This window comes from Prinia subflava, chromosome 1 (genome assembly GCF_021018805.1).
Source record: "Prinia subflava isolate CZ2003 ecotype Zambia chromosome 1, Cam_Psub_1.2, whole genome shotgun sequence".
NCBI classification, from domain to species: domain Eukaryota; kingdom Metazoa; phylum Chordata; class Aves; order Passeriformes; family Cisticolidae; genus Prinia; species Prinia subflava.
The window spans coordinates 126921658-126937472 of NC_086247.1; the positions used below are offsets into that span (position 1 = coordinate 126921658).

Consider the following 15815-nt stretch of genomic DNA (forward strand, 5'->3'; position numbering starts at 1 on the left):
CATATTTAAACGAATTTCGTTTCCTTAGGGCATATGATTTCATAACCCACGGCAGGAAAAGATGAGAAGAGTCAATTAACAACAAAATGCCTGTCCAAACAAATGAAAGGCCAGAGCTCCTCAAAAGCTTGCCTTGTGCTTTCTACACTAATGTTTATGAACCAGTGATCTATCAAGCCTTCCAAAACCAAGCAGTAGATACTCTGCAGTTAACAATTTATTTCATACTCTCTGAGAGGCACTGTCAAGGATATGTTGCTTAAGAAACTTTCACTTCAGAAAGCCATAGGTATATCTCTCCTGAATGTGTCACTGAAATACCATTTTCAAATGCAAGACTGGCTGACTTGCTGAAATTTCTAAGCCATGCACTTACAGCTAACTGGAATGCTATTACAAAAAGACCACTGTGACCTCACTTCTGACAAGTGACAAGCTTCCTTAATGAAGTTATTTGGTGCTAGCAGATGTGAAGTGAGCTCCTCCGAAAACATTCTGAAGATGTGAATTCTCATGCTGGAATACAGAAGCTGCCACCAGACAATCAAAGTTTAACAGATTTTATGACTCTGGAGTTTGCTTGCCTCAGAAGCATTGATGTGTGTTTGAAAAGAGTGAGGTACTGGGAACCAGCCTGCCTGCTCCATCTGCCATGAAGGCATCTCACTTGTTCTGCAAAGTAAACAGGATCCCATGGTTCTAGTAGGGATGAAGACAACCGAGGACTTCTCAGTAGTTTCATTTCAAAGCACAAAAAGCTGACGTGCAATGAAATCAATTCATCTGCTGCCTGAAGACACTGAGTTTACCACAATGATAAAAGCCTCTGCTATGTGCAACTATACATACTGGTAGCCTAATGCAGTTTTTGTCTGATGAAGTTTTCTTACACTATCTAGAAGCCAATATTTTGAAAGATGCACTGCAAGTGCAAATTTTCCAGAGTGGATCTCCATCGCCAAAAGCCAAATGGATGTGCTGGCCTAAATAAGTGCCTGATTTCCAAGAGTAGAATCCCACACTTCGATACATACCCTCATATCACATCTTTTTTATTCTGAACCAGAAAGTAGTGGAACCCACCAGTTAAAGCAGGTTCTTATTCTGTATGTAGGCAGCTGTTTGGATGGAAGTGCTGTGTTATTTTTGAGCCCTCTGACATGGCTGACCAAAGCAAAGTGTGCTTAAAAAAAAAAGCTCCCTAAGACCTGAAGCATAAGCAAAGGTAATCAATTACATTCTATGCAGCCAGACACAGAACCACTGACAATTTCAATTATTATGACTCAAGTTCTTCTTTCCTTTGAGCTCTCTGAAAATTTGGAAATTTGCTTTCACAAGATGCATTTGATGGACAGCAGAAGGAATGCCTAGAACATAACTCATCATCCTTCTGTTCCACATTGATTTTAGGATGCAACAATGCAAAAATTTCCTAATACATATGCTACAAACATTCTGGCAAGAACAGCTGGCAAGCCATTTTAAAGAGTGCCCATCCAAGAGTAAATTGCACTCTGTCTGCAAATAATCACAAAAGGTAAAGATTCAGAGTCTGTAGGAACTGAAAATGTTTACAGAAAGAATTAAAATTGAAATTGCAAGTTTCTTTCAAGCTACTGATCATGCAGTATTAAACAAGCTTTACTGTCTTATCATAGCAATTACTTTTGTTTCACATTAATGCCATTCTTATCATGCCTGAGATACTAATGCAATTTGACAACAGCAAATACTGAAAGATCACTTAGCTTATCCATGTCACTTGTGGGGACAAACTCACAGCCTTACATTAATGACCTTCCAAACATACTAATTGCTTCTAAAACGGCCTGCTTCTGTGATTTTGTCATATAAAGATTCATTCTCACATTGTCCTTTAATATCTGATTTCTAAGGAAAACAATTATCACATTTCTAGGCAGCAGTTGTAAACCAAAACACTGGACATACCCTATAAAATTATAATTTGATGTTTCTTATTAAATACATGACCTTACTAAATCTCTCAGCTTATTTCATCATCAAGTTGATGTGATAATAATTAGTGATTAAAGTTAAATTTATTACTGGAAGAAAACACTTGGAGTTCAAAGTAAAATTCTCACATACATCAGAAACAATAAGATTTCATTTCAGCTTTCTGCTTGTTTGCAAAAAGCTGTGACGGATGCCTTGGGTCTTTTATGATGGGACTGGCTCCAAAAAAAGCAACGTCACTTCTGACCAGGTACCTTGGAGAGCACCTCCCTCAGAAGGCTGAAAAGCTGCAGCTGGAATTAAGGAGGTAGTAGCCATAAATGTGGGAATTGCTGCTGCAGGACTTGGGAAAAGAGCATTCACAAAGAAAGCACAAAACTTAACCACCCACCCTTCAATCAATTAGAGAAATGGAATAAGACACTTTGAAGTACTACAAATCAAATGGGTTTAAAACAATAATAAAGGGACAGCTGCAAATTCTGCAAAACAGATGCAGGGTTTCATCACATACTTTTCTCTTCTGTTATTACTTCCTTACGAATAGTACAAACACTTCCCTGCATTTTCTTGCTAAAGAAAGCAGAGCTGTAAATGTGGTGAGATACCATAGTATTTATATGAACTGTAGTATTTGTGTATAAAATGCTTCATTAAAATTGTATTTTGAATTCCAAATATTATATTATAAAATAAACAACCCAATTACTTTGCTATGTATATATTTAAATATAATTATAAACTGTGACATGTACCTCTCCACTACTACATTTACTGCTAAGGTTAATTTTAACTAAATTAAGAGCTCATCCAAACACATTCGGTACACACATATTTTATATTTTTTCCCCAGACTACATTACCATTGCATAAAACAGTAAAATGCTAAATATATCTTAAGTTTTCTGTAAGAATAAAATGGGCACGTTTAAATTGACACTAAACATGTCATAGTTTTCTAATGTCATCTAAACAAAATATTTGCAGGATTAGTACGAGGTTTACTGCAAGCTTGTTTTAACTTTGACTTGACCTTCATTTTTTTTTTAAATAAAAGGCTTTTGTATTCATACATACATTCCTGTTGAAGACAGGGTTAAACTTGTCTGAAGCATTTTAATGAAATACTGAAGACCTCCTTTAATTTATGGCATATATATTTTCAAGAAGGAAAATGCTGATATTATCTTGGTTATAAGCTCGCTGCTGAAATGATTTAGATATTCTTTTCCTTTCACACAGTATCAGTATAAAGCTTTTCTTTGCATGCAATGAATTATAGTTGACACTTCAAACCTATTCTATCAGTATCTTCTAGTTCAGAAAAATGAGAAAACATAAATATTTATTCTATGTATACAGAAAAGACACTGGACTCTGATAAAAATGATCCATTATGGAGTGATGAATAACTGTTACATGTGTCACACTTAGTAAAGGGCAAAAAAATTTGCCACTTTTTAATATGAGGATTTGAGGTTATTGTGCAAATAAAAATGCAGTCATTATATCATGCTGAGCTGATAAGTGTTTAGGCTCAGTGATTTTTGATGACATTCACTTCATGACTTGTGGATGATGAAGCTGCTTGATGCAGATCCTTGGTCTGATTTGATAAAGCCTATTAATGATGTGCTTTAACAGTGGAGAAATATTTATGCAAACAACCTTCCATTTTCCTGGTTGATATGTGCAATACCTCTCTAGTTTAAGTTTACCAATTAATAAGACTAAGATTAATTTGTTCCATTCTGTTCACTGTCTTTAATCTTGCTTCTATTGCTAACTTAAGTTTCTACATTATGTAGAGAAGTAGAGGCTATTATAATAATCTGCTCAATAATAAGCACTGTAGGAAAAGAATGTGAAATTTCCAGATACTTAAAATAGTATCATCAGCCTTATGATCAGTCTTTCCTTAAAAAAAAAAAAAAAAGATTTCTCCTATTGTGGAGAAAGTCTAGCCAAAATTCAGTAAGAAGAACTAAAATAACGTTATTTAATTTTTTTTAATCCACAACGTCTGGTTTTATACTAGAAACAAAAGCTCTTTGAGGTAATTTTTTTTTTTTTTAATTCAGTGATTTTAACCATACATCCCTGACTGCAACACTGAAATGCATTCACGATGCAAATTATGGAGCTAAAAACAAATACCCCAAATTACAAGTTCTTAGGGTAAGGTTGTCACAAGAAAAGTATAATATTTAATTGCACAGAATTATTTTCTTATTTGTATTATGGGAACTTCACAGACCATAACACTGAAACCCTGTGCTTATTAAATTCAATACATATTGATTTAAATGAAAATAAAGTAGCATTAGTTCAGTGAATAAAAAATATGGAAGTTCCAAAGTTATAATACTCTGGAAAATTGACTAAGACATTTTCTCAAAGTGCTATGTTTGTATTAAACAGTGAACTAGAAATCACAATTCATAGATGCTAACTTAGCTGGAAAAAAAAAATCCAACCTGGAACCACAGCACTTCTCCAATAATGATCTGAACAGTTCAATTTTTGGCACTATTTCTTGGCTTCATCACTACACATGGGCATTGGCATAAAGAAATAAGGAGCTACAATAGATAGCAGCAAATATTTCTCTAGTCCAGTTTCTTGCCACATACAATGGCCCCAGAGGAGACTGCAAGATGAAGGCACGAACAAATCAAATTTACCCATATTAGTTTGCAAAATTAATTACTATTATACACAAGTCTATTAGAGATAAAGAAATTTCACCTGAAACACTTAGCATCATATGAAGATTTTAGAAAACATAGGCTTTAGGAATAGTATTTTAAAGAACACACCAAGCTCTTCCACCTTTTGATCTTAGATAAAGTAATTGAAATAAATGTTGATTTCAAATTTTCTAAGACTTTTTAGTCCTTTTGCATGAGATCTTGAGGCAGGGGTGGAGGGATCAAGTGTATTTCACTCTGTGGCATAAGAGAGATCTTGGAGTCATGCTTGTGGTGCAGAAGGAAGTTCCCTGTATTTAATCTTTCCTATAGTAACAGGGATTGGATTTACTTTTTGGTAAGGTTTTAATGTGCTTCCCCTTTTTGAATATCTTGATGCCTCTGCAGACTCTAAAAGCTTTCTCAATTAAGACCATGACTTCAAAATTGGGTTATTTTTACTCTGCTGCTTATCAGGCTACAATATGAAAAATGGTGACACTAGGATTATCTACACACTGAATAAAACCATCATCTTTGCCTCAATTCCCATTTCAAATATCACCCCTGAAACTATAAAGAGACTGTTAAAACAAGCAACATTTTGCAGAAAAAAAATCTAAAAGTTTGCACAGCATGCACACAAACTATATTCTGTGGGTGATTCCATTTTTAAATGCTGACTTACTGAGATTTTTTTTCCAGAGCTAAATATATAAATAAAGACTGTCAGAAAATGAGAATTTAAAAAGCATCTAAATGCCTTAAAAATCCTTGCTCCTTTCCTTATGCTCTCTTTCTTCATGCATTTAGTATTTTGTCTTCCATTTTGAGAATTGTATCTCCTACATTCACAGATATATTAGAACAACTACACCTTTGTTTTGACTGATCTTTTACACTTCTACAAAGGGTATTTTCTAAAGGCCTGTCTTTATGCTCTGGACATTTATTTTCATAATACCTATGTGACCCTATGTTACCAATATTGGATTAACTGAATTTACCCATAGCTAGTGCCTATAGGCAGTAGACAAAAAGTCTACTGAAAATCTGGGGAAAAGTGTAGTGAAGTACAACCAAAGAACTGGAAAACATACAGGGAATGATTTTATTGTCAGTCGTACAGATTTAAGGCAACCTTTTCCACTGGCAGCTCATTTTGGAATTTTGATTATAAATCTCCCAAAGATTAGAAGTTACCACTTGAATTTTTTTCTGCTTTCAGATAGAATTCTCAGGTTAGAATCCTAGATTTGAACTCTGAATCATGGAATTATGGAATTATTTAAGTGGAAAAGATCTCTAAGATCCCTAAGCCCAACCATACCCTGCCAATGCCAAATTCACCAGTAAACCATGTCCCTAAACGCAAGAACTGAAAATCTTTTAAGTATCTCCAGGGATGTTGACTCAACTGCTTCCCTGAGGAGCCCTTCTTTCAATAGATTTTTTCCTAACATCCTATCTAAATCTCCCTGGCACAACTTGGGGCTACTTCTGGTCTTGTTCTGGTCTTCTCTGGGAGAAGAGACTGACTCAACCTCAGTGCAGCCTCCTTCCAGGTTGTTGCAGAGAGCGTTAAGGTCCCCCCAAGCTTCCTTTTCTCCAGACTAAACGCCCCAACTCCTTTGCTGCTCTTCAGAAGACTTGTGCTCCAGACCCTTCGCAATTCCACTGCCTTCTCTGGACACACTCCAGCACCTCAGTGTCCTTCTTGTAGTGAAAGGCCCAAAACTGGACACAGGATTTGAGGTGTGGCCTCACCAGTGTCAAGTACAGGGGGATAGTCACTCTCCTGGTCCTGCTGGCCACAGTAATCCTTCTACAATCCAGGATGCCACTGGCCTTCTTGGCCACCTGGGCACTCTGTTGGCTCATGTTCAACTGCTGTCACCAGCACTCTGAGACTCTTTTTTGCTGGGCAGTTTTGCAGCCTCTCTGCACCCAGCCTGTACCATTGCATTGGGCTGTTGAGCAGGTTTCCTGTACTTTGATGAATCCAAATCAACACTAGTAGTTTTCCAACAAGCAAAGTGTGGATATGCCTCCCTCCTCTAATAGTCTGAAAAGATTTCTCCTGATAACTATCACAAAAAAACTTCACAAGGATGCAAGCAGACATACCACCACTTTGTGTGAGTTCCAGTCCTTGTGATTCTTGATACCAAATAGGAGTCTGAATTTCATGTAACTAATCACCTTACAGGCAAAATTTGATCCTAATTTGCAGAAACAAGCAGGATTTTCAGTAGTTACAACACTAGCTCTCAATTCTAGTCAATCTTCTAAACAACCCAAATATGAGAAGCAGACTCCTGAAGGGTAAACTGAGAATATGACTATAAAATGGGAAAAAGTGCTCCTTTCGAATGGATAAGTACAGAAGAACTGACTAATTCAGTAAATCCAGAAACACTACTGAGCATTTTGAAGATTATTTTAATTTATTTTTTTCAGAGCACTCAAATGACAATGCAACCTCAGTGTCAGCCCTGGTCCATTGAACTGCATGTTGACACTGAAGAGGGAGCTCATGTCCACAGCTATGCATGCCCTTCATCCCCATGGATATCTGTCCATGGTCTGCCAGAGCAGCCCACTGACCCAGCTCATCCATCTGCTGGTCCAACAAGAGCAGCAGGCAGTCTGTGAACAGAGACTGCCCTTTCAGCAGCAGTGTGGACTTGGTCTGGTGGACACTAAATTACAGAGCATCTCCAGACCCCATCTCAGCCATCCCCCTAGGTTAAAGCCTCTTCCAGATGCCCTGAGAAGTCCTTCCTTGTATCTTCCTTGGTAAACACTGGAAGAATCTATGGAGTTTTAGGCAAACAGCTTTAGCCAGCTAAGTCATGCAGCAGGCATATCTCCATCTTTATTGTGCAAATGCAGAACTACAGAATAATACAAAGCAATCATTATGAGAGGACACAGAAATAACTGACTGGAGGTGTCTGCTATTTTGTGATGATTCCAACAATTTAAACATGAATCTTACCAGAGTAAAACATCCTAGGACTGGATAATGGAAAACCAGCTTTCCAAAGATACCACTCCTCATCACATCTAAGTCTCTCTCAATTTAACTGTTTTCAGGAACACTTTCAGTTTCTAAGCAAAACAAAGGCCATAGCTACAGCATAAAATATGTAGTTCTGGGTATTTCAGGTTGTCTAGAGATTTTGGGAGACTATGATAGCTACATAGCAATACCGAAAAATTAAAAATTATAGGAAAACTGTTCACTTAAGATGGATTTAAGAGGTCAATGACAGCTATTAAAGACAACAGTGTGTGTTAAACTACTTGATAATATTTAGAAAAATATATGCTTGAAGTTAATATAAATTTAGTTTTAAAAATTATATTTAATTTATTTAATTAATTTACTGTTTATTCAAGTAAACTAATGTATATAGGACTATCACAAAAATGCACACTAATAGCAAAACGATGTACTCTTAACAAATAACAAATCACTGATCCTCCTGCGCTGAAAAATTTAGGCAATATAAACTCTTCAGTGTCTAAATATTCCATTTAACAGTGAGAGAAATGTAAAGTAACAGCAATTTGGCACAGCAGCATTGGGACACTATTGGGATTGGACTGCAGTTTAGAGATAACCCTGAAGCAACTGGGTAGGGAAAATCTATATAACCTACGTTATTAATGACTACTGACTGACCTCTGCTTATCTTCACTACCTTAAGGATGACATTGGAATATTTGACTCTGTTAAAGCTTCATTATCTCAGATCTGGTCTGCAATAACTTAAAAGGCTTCTGATGATATTTTCAACCTAAAATAGGAAATTTCTGATACTATGTATCATCTACAAAAAGGATCACTGCTTTGTTCATGTAGTGCAGTGTGAGCCCTAATATTTACACTGTATGCAAAGACCAAAGAATGTATTAGCTTAATTTTTCACTGAAATATTACAGGTAAAAGAGAAAACAACAAATCCCTCAGGAAAGAAACAAATACACATTAAGAGTGTGCCCATAATACATTGAAGAAAGTAGCTACACTTAATTCCTCCAGGAAAGAACTTCCAGTGTGTATCACACAGGACACACAGGAAATGACAACAGTGGCTTCCATGACATTGCATCTTGCCACATCACAGATATCTCAAAGCAACACAGTCAAAGCTGACCAGATAGTGCACACAGGTACATGAAGCTCATGGACATCAGTACAACCATCAAAATTCTCAGCAGGTGGGAAACAGCCCTCAACTTGAACTTCTTGCTATTTTCCCACCTAAAGTTCACTTAATTCTAATTTTCCAATCAATTTTGCACTCTTTTCCTCTATTAAAAAAAGAAAAAAAGACTTAAAGCACATCACTGAAGCTGAAAACAAAGCTGTTCTTTCCTCTTAGAATGTAACAAGTTGTTTAACGCTCCATAACATTTTAAATGGGACAAATATAACAACATGCTCATTTCAAACTGAATTTTAAAAAAATTAATTTTTTTTGTAGCACAGTGTTAAAGAAAAACAATGTGTCTCATAAAATATACAGTCGCTATAATTTAATTGCTTCTTCCTACACTATAAACTTTAAAATTTGTTTTAGATTTCTTTCCCTAATAAAAAAAAATAAATAAAAAAGAAACAAGCATTATTTAAGGAAAGACTTTTTTCCTCTTTGTAGGAATGCAATTCCAACTTATCTCTCTTCAGAATACAAATACAAATTTGTACACAAATGATCCTAAATGCCACTGCCTTCCTGCTTTCAATGCTGCTATTTTTCCAGAGAATATATCCACAGATCAATGACTCTTCCATGTGATCTGGAAATGTCAAAGAATACTACCTTAGGGAAAAAACTGTTTTCACTTGAGTTAAAATATTAATTTTTACAACAGAAAGTAGTAGAAATCCTAAAATCTTTGAGAATGCCATCCAGAAAATAGATCTGGCAAATTAAAAAAAAAAAAAAAAAAAAAAAAAGGAAGAGAACTAATAATTCATTGTTCACAGAAAATAATTCCAAACTAAAGCCACGGTAATATTAATGAATCTCACAGATTAATAAACTGCTCATTTGGCAGCATTCACTGTAGCACATTTTTGCATGTTTGGCCATTTTTTCTTACTGTTTATTAATTGCAGCTACTTGGAATTGATGATCTCCAGGGCTCCTATCAGTGCTTATCAAGACTGATGAATGCATCCCAGATGTTGGAGTCATGTGGAGGGTCTATCCATACACAGGATCAGTGCTGAAACCCTGAATGTTTTCCTGCAGTGAACTTGCAGGCACTCCTGACAACAGAAATGCAGTAAATTCCAGGAGTGTCTCTCCTTTCCCCTCGATCACTGCATGAGAAAGACATTTCTTATGCTGATGTGTGAGTATGTACACATGTACACATGACGGGACATTGCTTGCTGCCCTGAGGAGTCTTTCAATCCTTTCCTCTACCCCAAAGCAGACTTTGGTATCAGATTACAACACTTAATGAACTTTGATGGTGTGGTTTTCTATGTAGTCCATGTGTAGGCAAGATTTCTGAATTCAATTTTTGGGTATTGGGGGAAAAAGCCTCACAACAGTTGCTTTTTAAATTTTTAGCATGCTTTAAAAATTTATTTTAGAAATATGGATGAATGTCAAGCAATAAATGAGAAAATTGCAGAGATTTTAATCGTATCTGCTTTGCTTATTACACAATAGGTATTTTCATCCTCTATATATAAAGTATCTTTGTGAAACCCTTTAAAATATGATTTCAAACCAATGAATGCCATTTTCTATTTGCCTTTAATTTCCTCTCAATAGTAAGTTCATCAGAGTGTAACAATTAACTAACTTAATTAAGCTAACTTAATTATGTTCTTTCATAGGTCAATATGTAGAGCTACTCAGATTAATAGCAGAGCTTGTAAAGTTAATCTTCTTGTATAATGCAAATGATGCCCAGTCATGTATTAAATACCTTCCTGAGTAACAGATGATATAGGACTGAATGTACTTTAAAGAAGGGCAGAGACTGTGAAAAGGTTAAATAAAGAAAAATGTCTTGGATTTGTGGAAATTTTGAACAGATCTAATTCATTTTTTAAATTAATAATATTCTTCTAAGAGGAACCCTTCGTAAGGCCATTTACAGCTGAAATACACATAAATAAATTTTGACTTCAAAAGCAGAACCGCATGACAGCATTTTCCAGCCATCTTGAGACCTTTATATTTAGTTATTAAGAAGATTACATAAAATAGTCATGTGAAGAGATTAGAGGGAAAATATGAATTCCTAACTCCAGAGCATTTACATGCTTAGCTGTATTTCCCAGTTTATTTTACGGAGGAACCACTTCAGTAGTCAAAGGTATTATGTTCCTTTTCTCAGTTCATCATTAATTCACTTTTAACACAGTTAGACTCTAAGGCTCTTTAGGCACGTGGCTTACCACTTTTGTTCTGAAATATTAATGGAAACTACAGTAATAATAATAATTACTTGTAGAAACATGAAAAGTAAAATCAAACAAATCTCTTGAGTGCCAAATGATCTGAAAAGGTGACTCAACTCCCTTGTTTTGATAAATGAGTCTGATGACTGCAAGACACACTCTGGCAAAAAGAGTTGGATTATGGGCCAAATCATCCATAAGTAAGTCCACAAGGAACCAAATATCAGTCTTTTCTACAATGAATCTTAGTTCCAGAGAATATCTGAAATGCATTTCAATTCCAAGTCTGTAATCTGCTGCAACTCTTCTGCTGTCACTCAGAGAAAAACAAAGAGGAGGAGTGCAAGAAACATTATGTAATAAACACCTTAGAGAATGTTTACTGTAAAGGAGAGTAAAGGAAAAGACCCCAGAAGTATGAAAATTGCCACTGCTCAGAAGCTTTAAAACCAGAAAAATGTACTAAAAAATGCACTGGAGGGATCCATCCTATGTCTACTAGGATATGGATGACATAGATTATCCAGTATATTTTCTTCTCTTTCTTAAAGTAAGCCATTTAGTGTTCGTGGTGGTTGTTTTGTGATGTTTTGTCTGTTTGCAGATCTCAGTATTGCACCAGGTGTAGAGTACAAATTAACCTCTGTCCCAAAATCACATTTCAGTATCACTAGTGATATAAAGGGGAATTATCTACCTATGACACAAAATAACTAATAAGTTATCACTTCCTGATTTTTCATCAGAAAACAGACTGATAGGTCCATACAGCATGGACATTTGCAAGTATTTTTCTGAGTGGGGAAGTTCCTCAGAAGTTAAACAAAAGAAATTAGTGTTCTAGACCAAATATGAGTCCAACTCACCCTATGTTAGTCACTACTTTTTAAATTAGCAATGGGTCAGAAAGAATGCATTTATGGCAACAATTGCCTGACACAAATTTTCTATTAAATGCATTCAAGTCAGCAGCTACATGGAACAGAGGGAATATATCGTTAGGCCTATGAAACTTAGAAAAGAATTCACAGGTTTTTCACAAGCTCAAGTGTAAGAGCTGTGCATTTATACATACAGATAGCTATACAAGTATATTTTATCTAATGTTCTTGTGTTCTCTAAGACTGCAAATCATTTTCCCGCTTCTTGATGGTGCTTATTCTTCATAATGATTATCTTTTAAAATGAATGATGTCAGTAATGGAAATTCAGTTATTTAGTAGTCTAATAATAGCAGATGGAAAAAAATTAGCATATGAGCATTATTACAAACTTTCCCATGGAATTACTTTCAATTCAATCATTTCAGAACATGTTACATCATACTTTGTTTAAAAAGTAAAAACTTCAATGTAATAAAATACCATAAGGATGGACTGGACACACTGCTGCTGAAATTTATAGCTTTGGGTTAAAAAAAAAATTTCTTTTGTCCTAACTTGAAATGCCAAAGGGACTTGTTGGGAAAGGTTTTATCCCAAGATCAAGGAACGACGATAAATCAAGAAACAAAAGACAAAATCAGCTGCCAATTGTATTAACAGAAATCAAGCAACATTTCCTTTGCTTGCATAGGAAATAATGCAATTAAAACTGAATTCTATGATCTTTTTAGGATGCTTGTACCTTATTTACAACTAATGGCAGATAACTTAAGTGTGTGACACATCTTCTTCTGTCAAAAACATCCCTATACTTTACTGTACATTACTTATGGAAAAATGTCTGTGCTCTATCCAGATAAACTGCAAGCACTGAATGCCTAATAGTTCAGAAACAGGTCAGCAGGTACCTATCTTAATCCTTCTTTAGCTAAGAACCACAATGATTTGCACAGCTTTTATACTTTGAATACAGCAGCCAAAAAGCACCACAGGCATATAAGCTATTCATGATCACATGCTATGAACACATTATTTATATTTTACCCTAAAGTGTCCATGCTTTATATGTGCTTTTTTTTTTTTGTAGGGGAAAGTAGGGGTTTGCTGGTTGTTGCATTCCTTTTTCTATCCAAGAGAAAGCATAGCACAGCTTTTCCTCTGTATCTGTGCTGTTCTGGCAATGCAGGCACTTAAAAAGATCAGCTCTGTTTGCCTCTAGGCTTACACTATTAAAACATGATTAATTAATTTGCCACAGGATTGGCAAAGGAAATTAATACACATAACTCATGTACTTCTATTTTACTTCTAATTAAGCAAGAGAATATGCCTCTTATGAGACTCACATTTAAGGGAACTGTCAAAACTAGTATTTTCTTACTTAGATAACAAAGCACTGTCACCATCATTCCCCATGGATTAATGTGCTGCTTATGAGAAATGGTATCAAGACAAAGCCCACCCATCTTGCTCTTTAGACACATGAAAAAGGCAAAGTAAAAACTACTGCAGCAACAAATCTTCACTTTCTTCAGCATCTCCGTATATCCATCAAAAACCTACTTAAATATATGTACCAAATATACTGCAACTGCCAGATGCAAAATGAAGTTGACCACAAAAAACAGAATAAGGGTCATGAAAGCTGATTCACCAGCTTTCAACTTTACTGAACAATTGCAGTGTTATTCAAGCAAGTGTATTTGTACGCTTGGAACATTTTAAAAGCTCTGCATCCTAAATAATCACAACATCCAGAGAATTTACTTTCATCCACCATGGTAAAGAATGTGAAGTATCAGAGAAAAAAGGGCATACAAATGTAACAGTGTCATATTTCTGAACTTTGAAAGTCTTGCAGGAACAGAAGTCCTATCTTAAGCATTATTATTGTCCTATCTTAAGCATTATTATTGGAGGAAAACTGCTGAAACTATATAAACTGGTTGCAAGGTCTAACAAAATGACACTGAAATTAGGATGACACACATCTATTCCCTTTCAAATGCACTGAATTCTTCTTTCAATGCCAGTTTTCAATTTCAATTCTTAAAAAAACCCAAGAAATATATACTTAATAACTTAATAGTTTAAGTTATCAATCACATCCCTATTTAGGATGGACACTAATTAAAATGATTCAAGCATTCAGATCTATACAACTTCAATTTTAAAGAGCCTTGCACAACTTTTGGAAAGAGACAATAAAATATCTCTCTAACTTTAAAGTCAGTTCAGTTACTTTATAACACAAGAGGTTTCTGCATGTGACATACACTAATGAATACACACACTTTCCTGAATCACTAAGAGGTGATTCAGGACACCTGTGAAATTCATAGATCTAAATTCTAGATCTAAACATTCAACGTGCTAATTATTTCTGCAGTGGCTTTAACCCTATGCCCCGTAGCTGGACATTGAGTTAAATGTAACTTTAGAGCATCATAAGTGACTGGGAAGAAGAGCAACACTAAGAGGAGTGGATGCCATTCTGCCTTCCTGTTGAGGACAACTCAGTATTTGACCATCATTTCTATCAGGAGGAATGACTAGTCAAGCAAAACAAAATCTATTTGAGTGATCAAATTACATCCCACAAATATCATCCTACTGATGACAAAAGTAACTGAGTATTAGATTCAGACTGTCCTATCTAAGAGGAAAACAAACTGTAGGCAGGAAAAAATAGTGCTTTATTCAAATTAATGTGGCAGCTCATGGGATTTTCGATACTTTCCTCTTCTAGAAGTTGTGTGTCCTCACATTCGCAAGTCCAAGACTCTTTCTAGACACTACTTTTCACAACCTTCTCAAATTTTCTCCACCTTCCTGAAACCCTTTGCTGTTAGCCACCTTGCCTTCTTTACTCTTTCCTTGTATTTCTTTCCCACAGCTGTGCTTGAGCTTTTCTTTAATAACACTCACCAATACTGATGATTTGAATTCTGATGAGACATAAATTACACAATGCACCAGTCAGTAGTCAATTCCAAACATTAACTCATTAAACTATACCAGAAGACTTCAAACAAAACTAAAAATAAAAAAGGCAGGAGTTGAAGTCGCACTCTGCAAACACTTTTTGGACCTGTTTTTTAGGGTGTAATTCACAAATGTTTGTTTATCATGCTGACTTACCCATGAGTAACTTAGATGGGTTGTTTCATGGTGGGTTCTGAATTTGGAAATTCAGCATACTGGTGCTCCCCTCTCAAGGTTCCCTGCAAATCCAACCACAAAACTCTTTCTAACCCACCTCTCTTTCTTTCATACAAACTGCAGTAAATATATTGGAGAAAGTCTCATTCCCTTATAAAACACATGACCCACATGCAGTAAAACAGCTTCAATATGAACTACTACTGAACTATTTGTAAAATTTGAAAGGTGTATTTCCATCTTTTGATTCTCTGAAGTTTCCTCTCTCCCACAGCCGAGCTGTTTTTATTCCACAAAAGCAAAACTGCATACCCATCTTCCTCTTAGTCACCTTCTACTAACCATGTTTCATTCCTTTTTCTACAGCACTTTTCCTATCTTTTTATTTTTAAACATTATCTGTGCTCTCAATTTTAATTTCTCCAGTGGAGTGAGGTAAGTTGACAAAGCTGAGAATTAAGAGGCAGGTCCCATGTCCCTCCACAGACTAGAGGTCCCTTTGCTACTCAAGGATACATAAAAAAGTATTACTCAAAGTTTGTACTACTCTATCCTCAGGACTGTTCAGATGTGATAACCTGACTTCCTATCTTGGAATACATAGTGATATCTGTGATATTATATTCACTATAATAAGTGAATCTACTTGGTCTTATTCCA

The 15815-nt window shown here is 35.5% G+C and overlaps 1 protein-coding gene across 4 annotated transcripts in view; it reads right to left on the minus strand.

The window, feature by feature from the left end:
* The window catches only part of PHF14 (PHD finger protein 14), a 162151-nt gene that overhangs the window by 16651 nt on the left and 129685 nt on the right, over nucleotides 1-15815 (minus strand). The window contains exon 18 of one of the 4 annotated variants that reach the window (XM_063411486.1): nucleotides 15135-15217. The exons of the other annotated variants lie outside the window; for them this stretch is intronic. Within the exon in view, the coding sequence (XP_063267556.1) occupies nucleotides 15146-15217 (72 nt within the window). The 3' untranslated portion in view covers nucleotides 15135-15145. The remainder of the gene's footprint in view (nucleotides 1-15134; nucleotides 15218-15815) is intronic. 4 annotated transcript variants of the gene reach the window in all.